This window comes from Aquarana catesbeiana, linkage group LG01, assembly GCF_042186555.1.
Source record: "Aquarana catesbeiana isolate 2022-GZ linkage group LG01, ASM4218655v1, whole genome shotgun sequence".
Lineage (NCBI taxonomy): Eukaryota > Metazoa > Chordata > Amphibia > Anura > Ranidae > Aquarana > Aquarana catesbeiana.
Window position 1 is genome coordinate 656166847 of NC_133324.1, and position 16285 is coordinate 656183131.

At 37.9% G+C, this 16285-nt stretch overlaps 1 protein-coding gene across 2 annotated transcripts in view; it reads right to left on the bottom strand.

Annotated features, from left to right (window-relative positions):
• Positions 1-16285, bottom strand: part of LOC141110302 (NACHT, LRR and PYD domains-containing protein 3-like) — a 110528-nt gene that overhangs the window by 12995 nt on the left and 81248 nt on the right. The window contains exon 5 of one of the 2 annotated variants that reach the window (XM_073601598.1): positions 13046-13129. The exons of the other annotated variant lie outside the window; for it this stretch is intronic. Coding sequence (XP_073457699.1) covers positions 13046-13129 — 84 coding nt within the window. The remainder of the gene's footprint in view (positions 1-13045; positions 13130-16285) is intronic. 2 annotated transcript variants of the gene reach the window in all.

Consider the following 16285-nt stretch of genomic DNA (forward strand, 5'->3'; position numbering starts at 1 on the left):
GTATATATGAAATATATAGATGAGCTTACTAAACTTATAATGGAAACCTGTACTAGGAGAATTATGGAAGACATCATTGCTGACCTCCTTAAAATGAGTTGCCTAGCTGTTATACGGTTTTAATGCCTTCAGTACTTTCTGAGTCAGCAGCTCTGAACCAACATATATTAATGAAGTTAAAATACCTGATCTGCATGCTTGTTCTGGATCAGTGATTCAGAAAGTACTGAAGCCATTGTATCATCATGACAGCCAGGTACCTTGCATTTTCAAGTGATATTAGCAACTGGAATATTTCTCACCATTGAACTCCTTATTAAAAATAAATTTAATAATTACGCTACAACTGAGCAACCTTTATTTAATAATACGAACTGGCCACTTTAATGCAGTTTTTCAATTTCTTGAAAAAAATATTAGCAGAGCTCATAATGGTTAAAATGGCGCTAATTATCTCTGGCACTGTACACTATTTTAAAATGAACCTACAGATACAAGTTTAAGTTAGATTAAAGGCTCCAAGTGACAATCTACCTGTATTAAATTAAGGATTTTTAGAAACTTGGCAAAAACTCAGCCATGGGCACAGCCCAATTATACTTTCAAAGCTGAATTCTAAACTAACATTTATCAGCTCCACACTGAACCGCATGGTATTATTTACTGAAATATATTATTTTACTGTCATAAATGCAGTTTTCTCCTGTGTTGTTACTTCATTTTCTCTTTGTTTCTCATTATTATTTACAGCATATGCAAAAGCACCAAGAACTTAATATTTATTTCTTAGTATTTAAGTTTTATTAAAAGGTTTCCCGTATCCATAAAATTATTACTTTTTATATTTTTTTATCTTTGTATGGAATTTCTAGCCATTTTTTGCTAGAGTTTCTAGCCATAATAAGACACATATGGCCTTCTGGATTTCAAAGTGAACTTATGCTTTGCTTATGCAGGGCAAAGTAACAGGTTCACTTCATGACCCTCTACCCAATTGTACAGTACATGATCACCTCTCCTTCTGGGTATGGGAGTGCATGCCATTATGATATCACTGGTGCTTGGTGGTTTGTACTATGGGGGTGGTAAGAGAGTTCTCAGTCCTGTGTAAGCTCAAAGTCACAACCTGGAACCTACACAGTGTTTTTTCTCCTCCCAGCTGAACACAGCAGAAGGACATGTAGGAAAGGTATGTTCTGCTGGGAAAGGGCAGAAGTTAGGTGAACCTGTTGCTTTGCCCTGCACTGTCCTTTTAACTCAACTGAGGGGCATTAGGGATCTTGACACACACTAGTAGAACTTTTTTACCAAAGTATTTGAGAAAATAATGAAAGAACTGCCACATTTTCACAGGTGTACCCATCTGTACATCAATGAAAAGGGCCATCCTTGCCTGCATAGGATGCACAGGTGTTCACACTGTCTGCATTTGGGGACACACACCTGCACCTCTATGAATGTCAAACTTGGACCAGCGGCTGTTTCCTTGCTGCCGCTGCTTTCCAATAGGCATGAATGGGACTACATGCATGTGGATGCATGGAACACCTGTGCATGTCGTGCATTGTACAGATAGGTACGCCCATGTGAATGAGGCCAAAGACAGCCAGCACTTTACTAAAGACATACCTCCCGAATGTCCCTCATTGAGAGGGACTGTCCCTCCTTTGGAACCAAATGTTGGTCCCTTTTTCCTTCTCAGTTGCCCCTCATTTTGGACAGATGTGTAGGCCTCTATAATAATGCTTAACAACAAAAAGTGTTACACTACACTAAAACATTTACGACAGAACAAAGGAAACTTAGTGATGAAAAAAGTAGTTGTGGGTTTAGCCAATACATTTTTATATGAATTCTTCATAGGTCACAAAACAGGGGATATGGCAGGAGTGTGTCCTTCGCCTGCACACTTTTGCCCCGTACACACGGTCGAACATTGATCGGACATTCCGACAACAAAATCCTAGGATTTTTTCCGATGGATGTTGGCTCAAACTTGTCTTGCATACACACGGTCACACAAAGTTGTCGGAAAATCTGATCATTCTGAACGCGGTGATGTAAAACACCTATGTTGGGACTATAAACGGGGCAGTAGCCAATAGCTTTCATCTCTTTATTTATTCTGAGATTCTGAGCATGCATGGCACTTTGTGTGTCGGATTTGCGTACACACGATCAGAAATTCCGACAACGGATTTTGTTGTCGGAAATTTTTATAGCCTGCTCTCAAACTTTGTGTGTCGGAAAATCTGATGGAAAATGTGTGATGGAGCCCACACACGGTCAGAATTTCCGACAACAAGGTCCTATCACACATTTTCCGTCAGAAAATCCGACCGTGTGTACGGGGCATAAGTGTTAAAGGGTGTCCCTCTTTTTCATCTCAGAAATGTGGGAGGTATGCTAAAGACGCCAAGCTGATTCAAAGCTTTATTTTGCAGCACCCATTTTTCAGTTCATATTTCATCTTGATTATTTGATCTGCTGATGTGTTGATTAATGTGGTCAGTGTTGAAGCTGACATGGTGCAAATACCTTCCTGTGCACTTCAATAATGTAGAAAGTCTCTGTGATATGTGTATGAAAAACTGCACTTTTCGTTGTAACTCCATGCAACAAGGTTATTCCAGTGAAGTGCTAAAAAAAATCTATGAAATGTATTTAATTTCATAGACTTCTAAAAATTGATCATATATTATTAGTAAATTTATATAATTTAGGTTTATGTGAGATATAACATTGCATGTAACAAAATGTAAAAACAACAACAAAAATAAAAAAGAAGAAGAAATTTAATTTCTTTGGAATATGACTAAATAGATGACCTAAGCATTTGTTTAGCGCTTTAAACATAAAATAACTTGATAGGTTACTGAAGTATTAATTAAATTAAATGTGATATAATCACCACTTCATATTTATGTTGGGAAATGATAGTTCATGATTACAGACTATACATGGCAACAAATTGCCTGGGTATTCTCTGTCCCAAGTTATACAAAACAGGGGATTTAGGGAGATACCTTGCATCTGGTTGCTTCTAATTGTCACTAGTTATTACCCTACATGTTACAAAATAGACCTAATCTTCGTGCAAACCTTTTGGGGTTATACTATTCAACACAAAAGTCCAGTATGTTTCTCTTAGGCACAGTTAAGAGAAATGTTCTTTTTCTGTAAAATTTGTAGAAATGGCCCATTACCAAAGTCAATCCTTTTCTATCACTTTATTAGTGAACTAAATAATGCCTATGTACTGTATGATCCAGGCTGCCTTGTTCAATCAGCCGCTCAATATTGCGGAAGTACTAAGCTTGTTTACTTATCCATGTGCTGTATGAAAGATCTTCATCTGCTGCTTTTAGTATCCTGAGAGTCTTTTTATTATTAATGAATTTTAATTATTGATGAATTGTATTTTTGATCAACTATGGAGATCGATATTGCCAAAAAAACTTTTAAAAATTAGGCTAACAGTACTAAATCACATGTTCAGCTACCATTCAATTTGCACAACAGGGAGTAATCCCGAAAAGATAGGATCTTTGAAAATTAGAGGAAAAATTATTGCCAAATATGTCAAATTTAGAAGTCACGTATAATTATGACACAGCCTTATGGGGGGACATCACTTTTTTAAAGATACAGTATATCGAGAGTAAGGCTTAGATTTTAGGGGTCTTAGTAACTAAAAATATTGTGTGATCCTTGACCAGGATCTCAAAGAAACATGGGTAAAAGCTTCATCTCTATGCACAGCACAATGGATGGAGATTTTGTGCATTAAGGAGAGAGTATATATTAAAATATATTAAAAAAAACAAAGCTACTAATAATAACAATTTCACTGTCAGTTGTTTTTGCTTTTTTTTGAAGAAGAAGAAGAATACCTTAAAAAATTTTCTGAAATCGGAGTCCATGGAAAATAAAATGGAGGTATTTCCAATTTTTTATGCAACATGATATTAGTACAATTAATTATCAAGCACAACATTTAAGTAAAATATATTAGTTATATTTAGCACACACAAACACAGTATATTACTCAATTTTTTTTTAAGATAAGGTTACAGCAAACCTTACATATGTCAAGTCTTAAAATGATGTGCCCCTGTGAAACAGCACCACACTTCAGTACCCTAAAATGTCCATAGGTGATGCTTTAAAAGTCCCAAAAGGTCATCAGTTTAGCATTAATTATCAATTATGGGCCTAGAAATATTGCTCTCACTCCAGTGTGCATAACATGTGTAGCACAATAAACATTTTCAAATAAAGGTGCACCCAAGGCTTGTTTCCATCTCTATGTGGGCTTGGGATAGGCTCAATTTTTTTTTTGGGGGGGGGGGGGGTGCTAAGTGCTTGGGTGTAACTTTGTTTTTTTTACACTTTTGTTTTCACTAAGCTTTATTATATGAACTGATTTTGTTGTGACGGGTTCACAGCTGCCAGGGAAAGTGATAATTAAACCCAGAATGATGTAATCCACGTCACCTCCTGGGGTATTACCAGGTAGGGGATACCAAGAAATATACATTCGCTGGTCTCTCTCCTTTGTACCCAGTGGCATTCACAATGACAATCCCATGTTTGCAGATGGGAGTGCAGAGTCCAGAAAACATGGCAGGAGCATTGGGGGGGGGGGGTAAACATTGTAGGAGTGCATGGAAGCCACCAGTTGGCTTGTCAAATTTACACATGTGTGTGTAAAACCCGCATTACTGTGTGTTGGTTGGTGCCAGTGAAGGGGTGGGTGTCCTCAAAACGTATAACCAGGTACCCAGCTTTAGTAAATGTACATAGCTCATTACACAATGCACTAAACCATTGAAGATATTTAAATTGCCAAGAAACAATATAATATTAAAAGAGACAAAGATTATTGTCAAAATTGTTGCAAGGTACATAATCACATCAATCACAATCAAACTCACCCCCTCCCCCTATATTTGCAAAAGTAGTCATCATAATCCAAATCATAACAGAATACATGCAATAAATACAAAATCATATTCTAGGAAGAATCACTGAAATTTGACCAAGGAGAAAGCCAGTGGGAAAAAAAGGATCCTCATGTACTCCTGATGTTGTTCATCCAGATAAAAATCTGCCCATTAATCACAGACACAGCGACATGGGAGGACATGTGGATCCACCTCCAATAATGGCATCCTTCTACCTGATCCCTCCCAATTTCAAAACAGAGGGAAATATCCCTGCATACAGTGTTCCAGTTTCTAATTCTAATTCAAGATTTAGAGGTAACTCAATTGGATAAAGAAGATAAGAAGGTAAACTTATGATTTCATTACTAAAAAGCATTTATTAGACACCTTACAGCATTACAGTTGGGATCCTGGATATATTTGGTTATCCCTTTATGTCAGTTCATGCTATACTTCCATTTCTCACGAAGCTGGACTTGCAGCATTGAATAGTTTCCAGTCCATTAATGATAATATGAACTCTCTACAATCCCAAATAATTTCCAACTGTACTTAACTTTTCACCCATTTTGCTTTAGAGCTTAATTATTTTAATTTTTAGACACTTACTTTTTACAGAAAACTGGCACAGCTGTGAGTGCCAACTTCACGCTCAGCTATGCCAGTTTATTTATGTGACTTATGTGAAATAGTATGTTTGGTCCAGTGGTCCCTTTGCAAGTGGTCCCTTTGCAATACATTGGTCATATTGTGGTCATCATATATTATTAGTACAATACTGTACAAAAAAGTACAGTATTGTACTAATAATCCATACAATATTAATTTCACATATGTGTCAGATCCCCATTCTCTAGTGATTCTGGACTTAGTATTAATTGCTGATAAAGTCTCTAATATCATTTTCAAATAAAAAAAAAAAAAAAACAGCCGGCAACTCCTTATTACATAAAAAAAAAATCCCATTATCCAGTGGAAAAGAAACAATATTCTTGGAATAAGGATATAACTGGCCTTTGGAAAACTCCTTGTAAGTAATCATATCCTACGTGTAGTGATAACAACATTACATCTGTTACCAAACATAATAATCAGTATTGGGAAATTTAAAAAGTCATTAATAAGCATTGGCCTATACTATTACAAGATTTTAATTTAGACAAAGTTCTCCCAAAAAAAACCCCCCAAAACAGTGTTTAGGAGAGCTAGTAATTTCAAAAATCTCATTGCTCCCAGTAAACTAAAATGGTCTAAAACATCTATTTTCCATGGAAAAAAGAGTTTAATGGACACAACTTGTCATATATGGCCTGAGATGTCCATGTGGTCTAATACAGTATAGTAATACAGTATTACAGTACAGAATCCCATGAGTAAGTCCTTGTGACAAAACATGTCGGGGGCATGGCTGTACGACAATCAACATCATTGAGGCAGGATGTTGCTTGACACACCAGCAAGTTGACGAGCAGGTTTAGATCCAGGACCAAGGGAGGGGTGAGATTCAACCTTATGCCTGCACACCTTGAGTCCGCCGTGGCCATTTTATCCACTGCTCTGGAGGTTTTGAAAGGCTTACCTTAGTCACTTTTGCTGTCTTTTAACTTGTACCATGTGAGTTTAAATCTTGAAGGCTGTTTAGTGTTTTCATTAAAGCTTTGTTTACGGTATTACACTATTGGTACACTTTTTTATTCACATGTGGAGATTATATGAGACGCACGGCTGGAGTTCTGATGCTTGCTCTAAAACCCTATCATCAAACCATATGGTTTAAATGCGCTTTAGCCTAACATGAGAATGTAGGCATTGGAATTCGGTGAGTGTGTTTCTTTAGGGGAGTGGAATCACAGACACATTGGTGTGGTGAATGGATTAAGAGATCTTCACATCGACTATAGATCCTCTTCAATATTTTATGGACTTTAATTTTTATATTTTGAAAAAATTTTGTTTTTTTTTTTGTTTTTGTTTTTTTGTAGCTTCACTAGTTACATCATATCACTTGACTTGTCACAGGGTGTTTAGTGCTATTTGTCAATTTAGTGCTATAGCATTTATTATATTTTAGCACATGTCAGTTATATTCTCATTCGTAAATTGTGAGTCACATGTCACTTTAGGGGATTTAATACTGCTTGTGCACAAACATTTAGCGCCGCCATTTTGACTTTGAGTCATTATCCCAGATTGACCAGTAGTTAAAATTCAGCTTTTATATGCAGGGCTGACAATCAAAGCTGTGTGGGCTAGGTTTAGAGAACAGAGGAGGCAGATTGGACAAGGAAGACCATATACAGCGGGTAAAATAAGTATTGAACATGTCACCATTTTTCTAGGTAAATATATTTCTAAACGTGCTATTGACATAAAATTTTCACCACATGTTGGTAAGAACACATGCAATCCATACATACAAAAACAAATAAGTTCAGAAATTAAGTTATGTGTAATAAAATGGAATGACAAAGGGAAAAAGTGTTGAACACGCTAACTGAAAGTTATTTAACACTTGGTACAAAATCCTTTGTTGGTAATGACGGCTTCAAGATGACTCCTGTATGGAGAAACTATTCACATGCATTGTCAGTTGTGGTTTTGGCTCTTTCTTCCACACAAGCAGTCTTCAAATCTTGAAGGTTCCCTGTCTATGAACTTGAATCTTTAGTTCTTTCCATAGATTTTCTATTGGATTCAAGTCAGGTGACTGGCTGGGCCATTCTAGTAGCTTTATTTTCTTTCTTTGAAACCAATTGAGAGTTTCCTAGGCTTTGTGTTTGGGATCATTGTCTTGAAATGTCCATCCTCGTTTTATCTCCATCATTCTGGAAGTAGACAGCAGATTATTATCAAGAATGTCCTGGTACATTTTTCATTCATCCTTCCATCAATGAAATGAAGTTTGACAGTACCGTATGCTGAAAAACAGCCCCACACTATGATGTTCTCACCTCCAAACTTCATTGTTTGTATGGGGTGTTTTTGGGGTGATGAGCAGTGCCATTGGACCTCCAAACATGGTGTGTATTATGGCATTCAAGGAGTTCAATTGTGGTATCATCTGACCAAACTATCTTCTCCAAGTATTTCTTTCACATTGTCTAAACGTTGTGCAGCAAACTTTAAACGAACTTCAACATGTTTTTTCCTCAGCAATGAAGTCTTTTGTGGTGAGCGTGCATACAGTCCATGGCGATTGAGTGCATTACTTATGATTTTCTTAGAAACAATTGTACCTACTAATTCCAGGTCTTTCTGATGCTCTCCACAAGTGGTCCTTGGCTCTTAGACAACTCTTCTGATAATTCTTTTCACTCCTCTGTCAGAAATCTTGCGAGGAGCACCTGGTCGTGGCCAGTTTGTGGTGAAATGATGTCCTTTCCACTTCTGGATTATGTCCCCAACAGTGCTCACTGGAACATTCAGAAGTTTAGAAATCCTTTTATAACCAATGCAATCAGTATGTTTTGCAACAATAAGGTTGCGTAGGTCTTGCCCGAGCTCTTTGCTATTACCCATCATGAGATGTTTTTTGTGTGACACTTTGGTAATGAGATACCTTTATATTGGCCAATCAGTTAATGCCACGTACACACGGTCGGAATTTCCGACAACAAATGTTTGAGAGCTGGTTCTCAAATTTTCTGACAACAAAACTTGTTGTTGGAAATTCCGAGCGTGTGTACACAATTCCGACGCACAAAATTCCACGCATGCTCGGAATTAAGCAGAAGAGCCGCACTGGCTATTGAACTTCATTTTTCTTAGCTCGTCGTACGTGTTGTACGTCACCATGTTCTTGACATTCGTAATTTCCAACAACATTTGTGTGACCGTGTGTATGCAAGACAAGTTTGAGCCAACATCCAACAATGTCTGATTGTCTGTACGTGGCATAAGACTGAACCAGCTGATATTAATTTGCACTGGCAAGGGACAGGATTGCTTTCTAATTACTGATAGATTTCAGCTGGTGGCTTGGCTTACCATGCCTTTTTGCACCTCCCTTTCTTCACGTGTTCAATACGTTTTCCCTGTGTAATTCCATTTTATTACACATAACTTACTGTAATTTCTGAACATATTTGTTTTGGTTTCTTTGTATGTGTGGATTGCATTGGTTGTTACTGACATGTGGTCAACATTTCATGTCAGCACCTTTAGAAATACAGTATATTTACCTAGAAAATGGTGACGTGTTCAATACTTATTTTACCCGCTATATATATATATATATATACACTACATATATACAATATATTTATTTAACAGAAAAAGATCCTTTCTCAAATGTTGAATAGTACGGCTCATAGAGTTGTTGAATTCTATTTTGTAACTTGTAGGGTAATAGCTCCACCCCCTTTTTGTGTAACTTGGAGTGTAGAATATCCAGGTAAATTATCTTCTATAGTCTGTTTTCATAATCCACCATGAAAAGTGAGGCGAGCACGCTTAACAAAAATGTGGACCCATATACCCTAGATAATGAGTCTACAGAGATGATGTGATTTCCAATCATGTATGGCAAGATTCATCTGTGTATTCCATATGAAGATTTCCAAGCCCTCCGATGGAAGCAGATATGAGCAAGACTTTCACTGATCAGTCTCTCATTTTACGGATATACAGTATGTGGAAATATACTCATTACCTAGGGTATATGGGTCCACATTTTCTGGTGAGTCTCATTTTTGGTGGTAGATCACTGAATTGAATTGGAAATCACGGAATGATTGCTTATAGATGCTCGCTCATTGTCCCTTATATGGACTTAGAATTTTGGGGAGGTACTTTAGTGACACCCATATTGTAGATCTTCACGTTTCAAGATTTTGGACTTATTGAATTGACAAATCTCCTATTTACAGTATCTCATAAAAGAGAGTACATCCCTCAAATTTTGTAAATATTTTATTATATCTTTTCATGTGACAACACTAAAGAAATGACACTTTGCTACAATGTAAAGTAGTGAGTGTACAGCTTATATAACAGTGTAAATTTGATGTCCCCTCAAAATAACTCAACACACAACTATTAATATCTAAACCGCTGGCAACAAAAGTGAATACACCCCTAAGTCAAAATGTCCAAATAGGGCCCAATTAGTCATTTCCCTCCCCGGTGTCATGTGACTCGTTAGTATTATAAGGTCTCAGGTGTGAATAGGGAGCATGTGTGTTAAATTTGCTATCGCTCTCACTCTCTCATGCTGGTCACTGGAAGTTCAACATGGCACCTTATGGCAAAGAACCCGCTGAGGATCCGAAAAAAAGCCTAGGCTATAAGAAGATTGCCAAGACCCTGAAACTGAGCTGCAGCATGGTGGGCAAGACCATACAGCAGTTGACCAAAGAAGCTGAGTGCACGTGCTCAGCGTCATATCCAGATGTTGTCTTTGTGAAATAGAAGTATGAGTGCTGCCAGCATTGCTGCAGAGGTTGAAGGGGGTCAGCCTGTTAGTGTTCAGACCATATGCCACACCCTGCATCAAATTGGTCTGCATGGCTGCCGTCCCAGAAGGAAGCCTCTTCTAAAGATGATGCACAAGAAAGCCCGCAAACAGTTTGCTGAAGACAAGCAGACTAAGAACATTAATTACTGGAACCATTTTCCTGTGGTCTGATGAGACCAAGATAAACTTATTTGTTTCAGATGATGTTAAGTGTGTGTGGCGGCAACCAGCTGAGGAGTACAAAGACAAGTGTGTCTTGCCTACAGTCAATCATGGTGGTGGGAGTGTCATGGTCTGGGGCTGCATGAGTGCTGCCAGCACTGGGGAGCTACAGTTCATTGAGGGAACCATGAATGTCAACATGTACTGTGACATACTGAAGCAAAGCATGATCCCTTCCCTTCGGAGACTGGGGCGCAGGGCAGTATTTCAACATGATGACGACCCAAACACACCTCCAAGATGTCCACTGCCTTGCTAAAGAAGCTGAGGCTAAAGGTGATGGACTGGCCAAGCATGTCTCAAGACCTAAACCCTATTGAGCATCTGTGGGGCATCCTCAGGTGGAAGGTGGAGGAGAGCAATGTCTCTAACAACCACCAGCTCTGTGATGTCATAATGGAGGAGTGGAAGAGGGCTCCAGTGGCAACCTCTGAAGCTCTGGTGAACTCCATGCCCAGGAAGGTTAAGGCAGTGCTGGAAAATAATAGTGGCCACACAAAATATTGACACTTTGGGCCCAATTTGGACATTTTCACTTGTGCACTCACTTTTGTTAGCAGCAGTTTAGACATTAATGGCTGTGTGTTGAGTTATTTTGAGGGAACAGCAAATTTACACTGTTATACAAGCTGTACACTCACTAGTTTACATTGTAGCGAAGTGTCATTTCTTCAGTGTTGTCACATGAAAAGATATAATAAAATATTTACAAAAATGTGAGGGTGTACTCACTTTTGTGAGATACTGTATATAGTGCAGCACTGGTTTTTTAGATGTTATTATATGATTACCTAGCCTTAATGTTATTTTGTATTGCTATAGCATGTCTGTTATGGTCATGCTTTATATTTTGTCTATGAAGGTTTAGAGCAGCACGGTTTATTTATGAAATTAGCTTTTTTAAGTCATAATCACCCTGTTGGGGACTGCCTTTCTGGTTTGTTCTATATGACCTGATGCTGAGGAGAAGAGAAGGGAGAACAGATAAAGACCTGGAGAAAACCCAGAGGGGTAAAAGTGGACTCTGATTGGAGTGGGAGAGGGAGTGTCTTAAAGCACAAATAAACCCGCTGATTGTAGTAAAGAGTCACGGAATGCTGGTGAGTGCGGTCCAGAAAGAGGGGAGAACATGTGAACACGAGCACAAGTGTGTGAAAATGGCACCTTAATCTAAGAGCACTTTAATATGGACTTTAGCACAAGTGCTGGTTGATGGACTTTTTATAAGTTAATATATATCTTTCATAAAGGTTTTTACAGAGAGATACCAGTCATCTGCACATAGCATGTTAATATTTTGGTATGGGTTTTATAGCAAATGCACTTTAAGATATTGGGAAGGAAGGAAGTGTACTATAGTACAGCTAGTTTTTAATACAATTTTCTCATAGGTTTTATGGATTGATTTATTTACATGGTTTAAATATTTTGCACACATAGTTGTGGGTTATTGTAAAAGGAGGGAAGTGCATTGTAGTGCTTCACCTGTATATATTGTATTTTACATTTTATATCCCCTGGAAAGGGTATATAACAAGGTGTGTGAGCAGCTATACTAAATGCACGCAGTTGGTAACACCACAGTGTGGGAATATTTATATAATGTCAGGAAAATGCCACATTATGTTCACTAGATGGAACTGACGATAATAGAAAAAAAACGTATTTAGACACATTACAGGAATTATTCACAATGGCTGTGCTGATGTTAGGGCAGTTGCACAGCCCCATTTTTTTTATAAAAAGATCCTAAGTGTAATGTTCATCTGAAACCAATATTTACTTATGTTTGAATTGACATATTCACCCACTGGCTTTCAGTGTCTTTAAGGGACTTTGATTTTGCATTCCGTCTATGGTCAAATGCTACAAGCTAATTTGATAAAAGATAAAAAGGCACATCTGTAAATAAGCACACTTCCTATAGTTCACAGACTTACAAAACGCAAGCTGTGTAAGGTAAAAACTTGACAAAACAATAGGTGAACTTCATTGAGCATCTCACCGCTAGCTCTCAGTACAAAGCAGACTGCCTAATACATTTTATTATGCAAGACGCACTCCAGAGAATGGATTTTTGTAAAGAACGATGTTGCACGTCCTTTCATCAATAATGTATGTATATGTTCCGCAGCAACATCTCTATTGTATTGCAAACAACGATCTGCATAAAATCCACATAAGGTGTTAAAGGAAAGGGGGAAAATTCTAAAAAGGCCTGATTGACATGCACAAGCACATTCTACAGGCAGGGCCACATTATGTTTAGACATTGGGGATGTTTTATTCATAGTACATCTTCAGTGGTGGCCAGGATCCGATTTAAAACATGCTGCAGACAACATCTAGTGACTTAAATAGGCTGCTGAAAGTGGAAATGTTTAAAGTAATCTCAATTAGAGTGTGTTCTCTTTCTTACCATAATCCTGTCAAGGAGCGATTGTGTGGGAGACATTTGAAAAGCTCTAAAAATTCTTCATCTTCTAACTGTGTCCACCCAAGACTATAAAATAAAATAAATTACATGGTACATGGTTAGTGCCATCATTTGTAATACACTAATATTAAGGTGGACATGTAATAGTTTTTCTGTTTCTTTGACTTAAATTGTAACAGTGTGCTACAAAATAAATGGAGTATAAAAATAAAGGTTTCCAGTCAAGGGACTCTCACACCAAATGCAGGTCTGTGCATTGCTGCATCAAAGTAAAGGATCGCTTAAAACTATACTTACAGTACACTATATTGCCAAAAGTATTGGGACGCCTGCTTTTACACGCGCATGACCTTTAATGATATCCCAGTCTTAGCCCGTAGGGTTCAATATTTTGTTGGCCCACCCTTTGCAGCTATAACAGCTTCAACTCTTCTGGGAAGGCTGTCCACAAGGGTTAGGAATGTGTCTATGGGAATGTTTGACCATTCTTCCGGAGCGCATTTGTGAGGTCAGGCACTGATGTTGGATAAGAAAGCCTGGCTCGCAGTCTCTGCTCTAATTCATCCCAAAGGTGTTCTATCGGGTTGAGGTCAGTCAAGTTCCTCCACTCCAAACTCGCTCATCCATGTCTTTATGGACCTTGCTTTGTGCACTGGTGCGCAGTCATGTTGGAACAGGAAGGGGTCATCCCCAAACTGTTCCCACAAAGTTAGGAGCATGAAATTGTACAAAATGTCTTGGTATGCTGACACCTTAAGAGTTCCCTTCACTGGAACTAAGGGGGCAAGCCCAACCCCTGAAAAACAACCCCACTCCATAATCCCCCCTCCACCAAATGATTTGGACCGTGCACAAATCAAGGTCCATGAAGACATGGATGAGCAAGTTTGGGGTGAAGGAACTTGACTGGCCTGCACAGAGTCCTGACTTCAACCGATAGAGTACTTTTGGGATGAATTAGAGTGCAGACAGTGAGCCAGGCCTACTCATCTAACATCAGGGTATGACCTCACAAATGCACTTCTGGAAGAATGGTCAAACATTCCCATAGACACACTCCTAAACCTTGTGCATAGCCTTCCCAGAAGAGTTGAAGTGGTTATAGCTGCAAAGGGAGCATCAGTTTAATACTGAACCCTACAGACCAAGACGGGGTGCCACTAAAGTTTATGTGCGTGTAAAGGCAGGTGTCCAAATACTTTTGACAATATAGTGTATGTCAAAAAGTGTAAAAGGGAAGCATGGCTTTAAAGAAAACAAAAAAAACAAAACAATCATACTAACCTAAGTTACTAGCTGTCCCCTGCTGCCTCTAAGACCAAGAACTGAGCAAGCAAAGACTGCTGATCACTCAGCTCTTCAGCCTGCAGAGAGCTGGTGACTGTCAGTCATCGGCGCTCTGCTCTGCCCCTCCAGTGCTCACTGGAGCACCAGGCTGTGCAGGTGGCGGGAGTGGCTGGCTCAGTCTCCCAGGGGCTACTTTAATACACTGAAATGGATTTAACAGAGCTTTTTTACCTACCATCTAGTTATGAGATTTATACAGTTCTGTCACATAGCACTGTCCATATCAGTGTAAAAGATCTGGTATTTCTCTGCTGTGGCTAAATAACACTTGCAGGTTTTGTCTCTCCCCAGTCTGTGACTGGACACTAAAATGAGAGGCAGCAGAATGATGAGTTCATCTCCCAAACACTTTGCTCCAATGTCCCTTGATAGCACATGAACACTGCATCACAACTAACTGGCTTGTTGTGCTGCTTCTTTCATGTTACTAAGGCAGGAAGGCATGAATAGTAATAAACATGTGGTTAGAAGTTGTAACACTTCCTCCACTTATGTTTGTCTGTGTCTCCATTGAAGAGAATTTACCACCTATGCCTATCCTGCCAGGGACTAAGGGGAATATTCTAACCCTTTACTGGTCTATCCAATAAAAATAAATAAACATTTTGTTTGGATCTGATTTAATCAATTTATACAGCTTTTCATTTCAAAATTCTGTATCAATAACCATAGATCATTTAATTATTATTATTATTTTTTTATTTATTATTTTATTTTATTTATTTATTTTTTTTAACTGCTGATAAAAAAAAAAAATCCCTGGATAAAAATTATTTATACATTCTTTTTGTTATTTTCTGTACTTCATTTGCCGCTTTAGGTAGAGTGGTTGATTTTCATGTAGTTTATCATGTTCAGGATCCACTTAGTCACAGACTGTTGATATGTATGCTATGTATACATTTGGCTTGTTATACCTAAAACAACCTTTTAACTTTGCTAGCATAAATCATGCAATAAGCTCTGAGGCTAAGGGCAGGAAAAGCAAGGGCACTGTACACTTAGCCTTGATCATGTCATCTTGTTCTTGGCAAAAACGTCAACAGCCTTGCTAGTAAATATAGTAGAATGACAGGGTGGCTATCAATTTTAAAATAAAAAAAGGGATGTTCTATATATTCAACTAAAAAGAGAGAAGGCCATATTGGTAACTAGTTGGTTCTCTGCAAAATATCAGCAGGTATTCCTGTTAATGATAAGCCATTAAAAGAAATATTGCAGAGAAAACGAGGGTACTGCAAGCAGACATAAGTTCAAGGTAAGAACCTCTAAAGAAAAAATGATTTATTTATAGACCATGGGGTGAAAGGAAAAAAAAAAACTTTACAATGTATTGCTCAGTATTTACTTGAACACACAATCCACACAAATTAGTTTTTATATACTGTATGTATTGGCCAATTATAGGGATGTTCCTGTAAAAAAAACCAGCTTTGAGCAGTTGTAATGACCAATATCTACCCATAAAGTTAATGTATATTTATGCAAACTTGTCAGCTATTAAATATTTATAAGTGTCCAAGAGCAGATATCATGAGATGTCAAACGTAAGCATTATTAGTCGGAAAACTATTTTCTTTGTTACCTCTATGGAATTACAGTAGTTTGAAAAAAAATTGCTATTTAGGTGGTTTTAATAATACCTGAATTTTTTTATCAAGCATTAAAAGGGCTGAATTGACACGCGGAAGTAGTGGCCACAGATTTAAAAGCTATACGAAAGTGTACTCCTAAAAAAATAAAGCTTGAGCCCTCAACTTTGCACAAATTGGCCACTGGCACAACAGTTTCATAGTATAGTGTTTGATAGTATAGTGTGTAAGGTTCTTTTTTCGCAGTATCACACTGAATTCTCTTCAAAGATTAATAAACTGT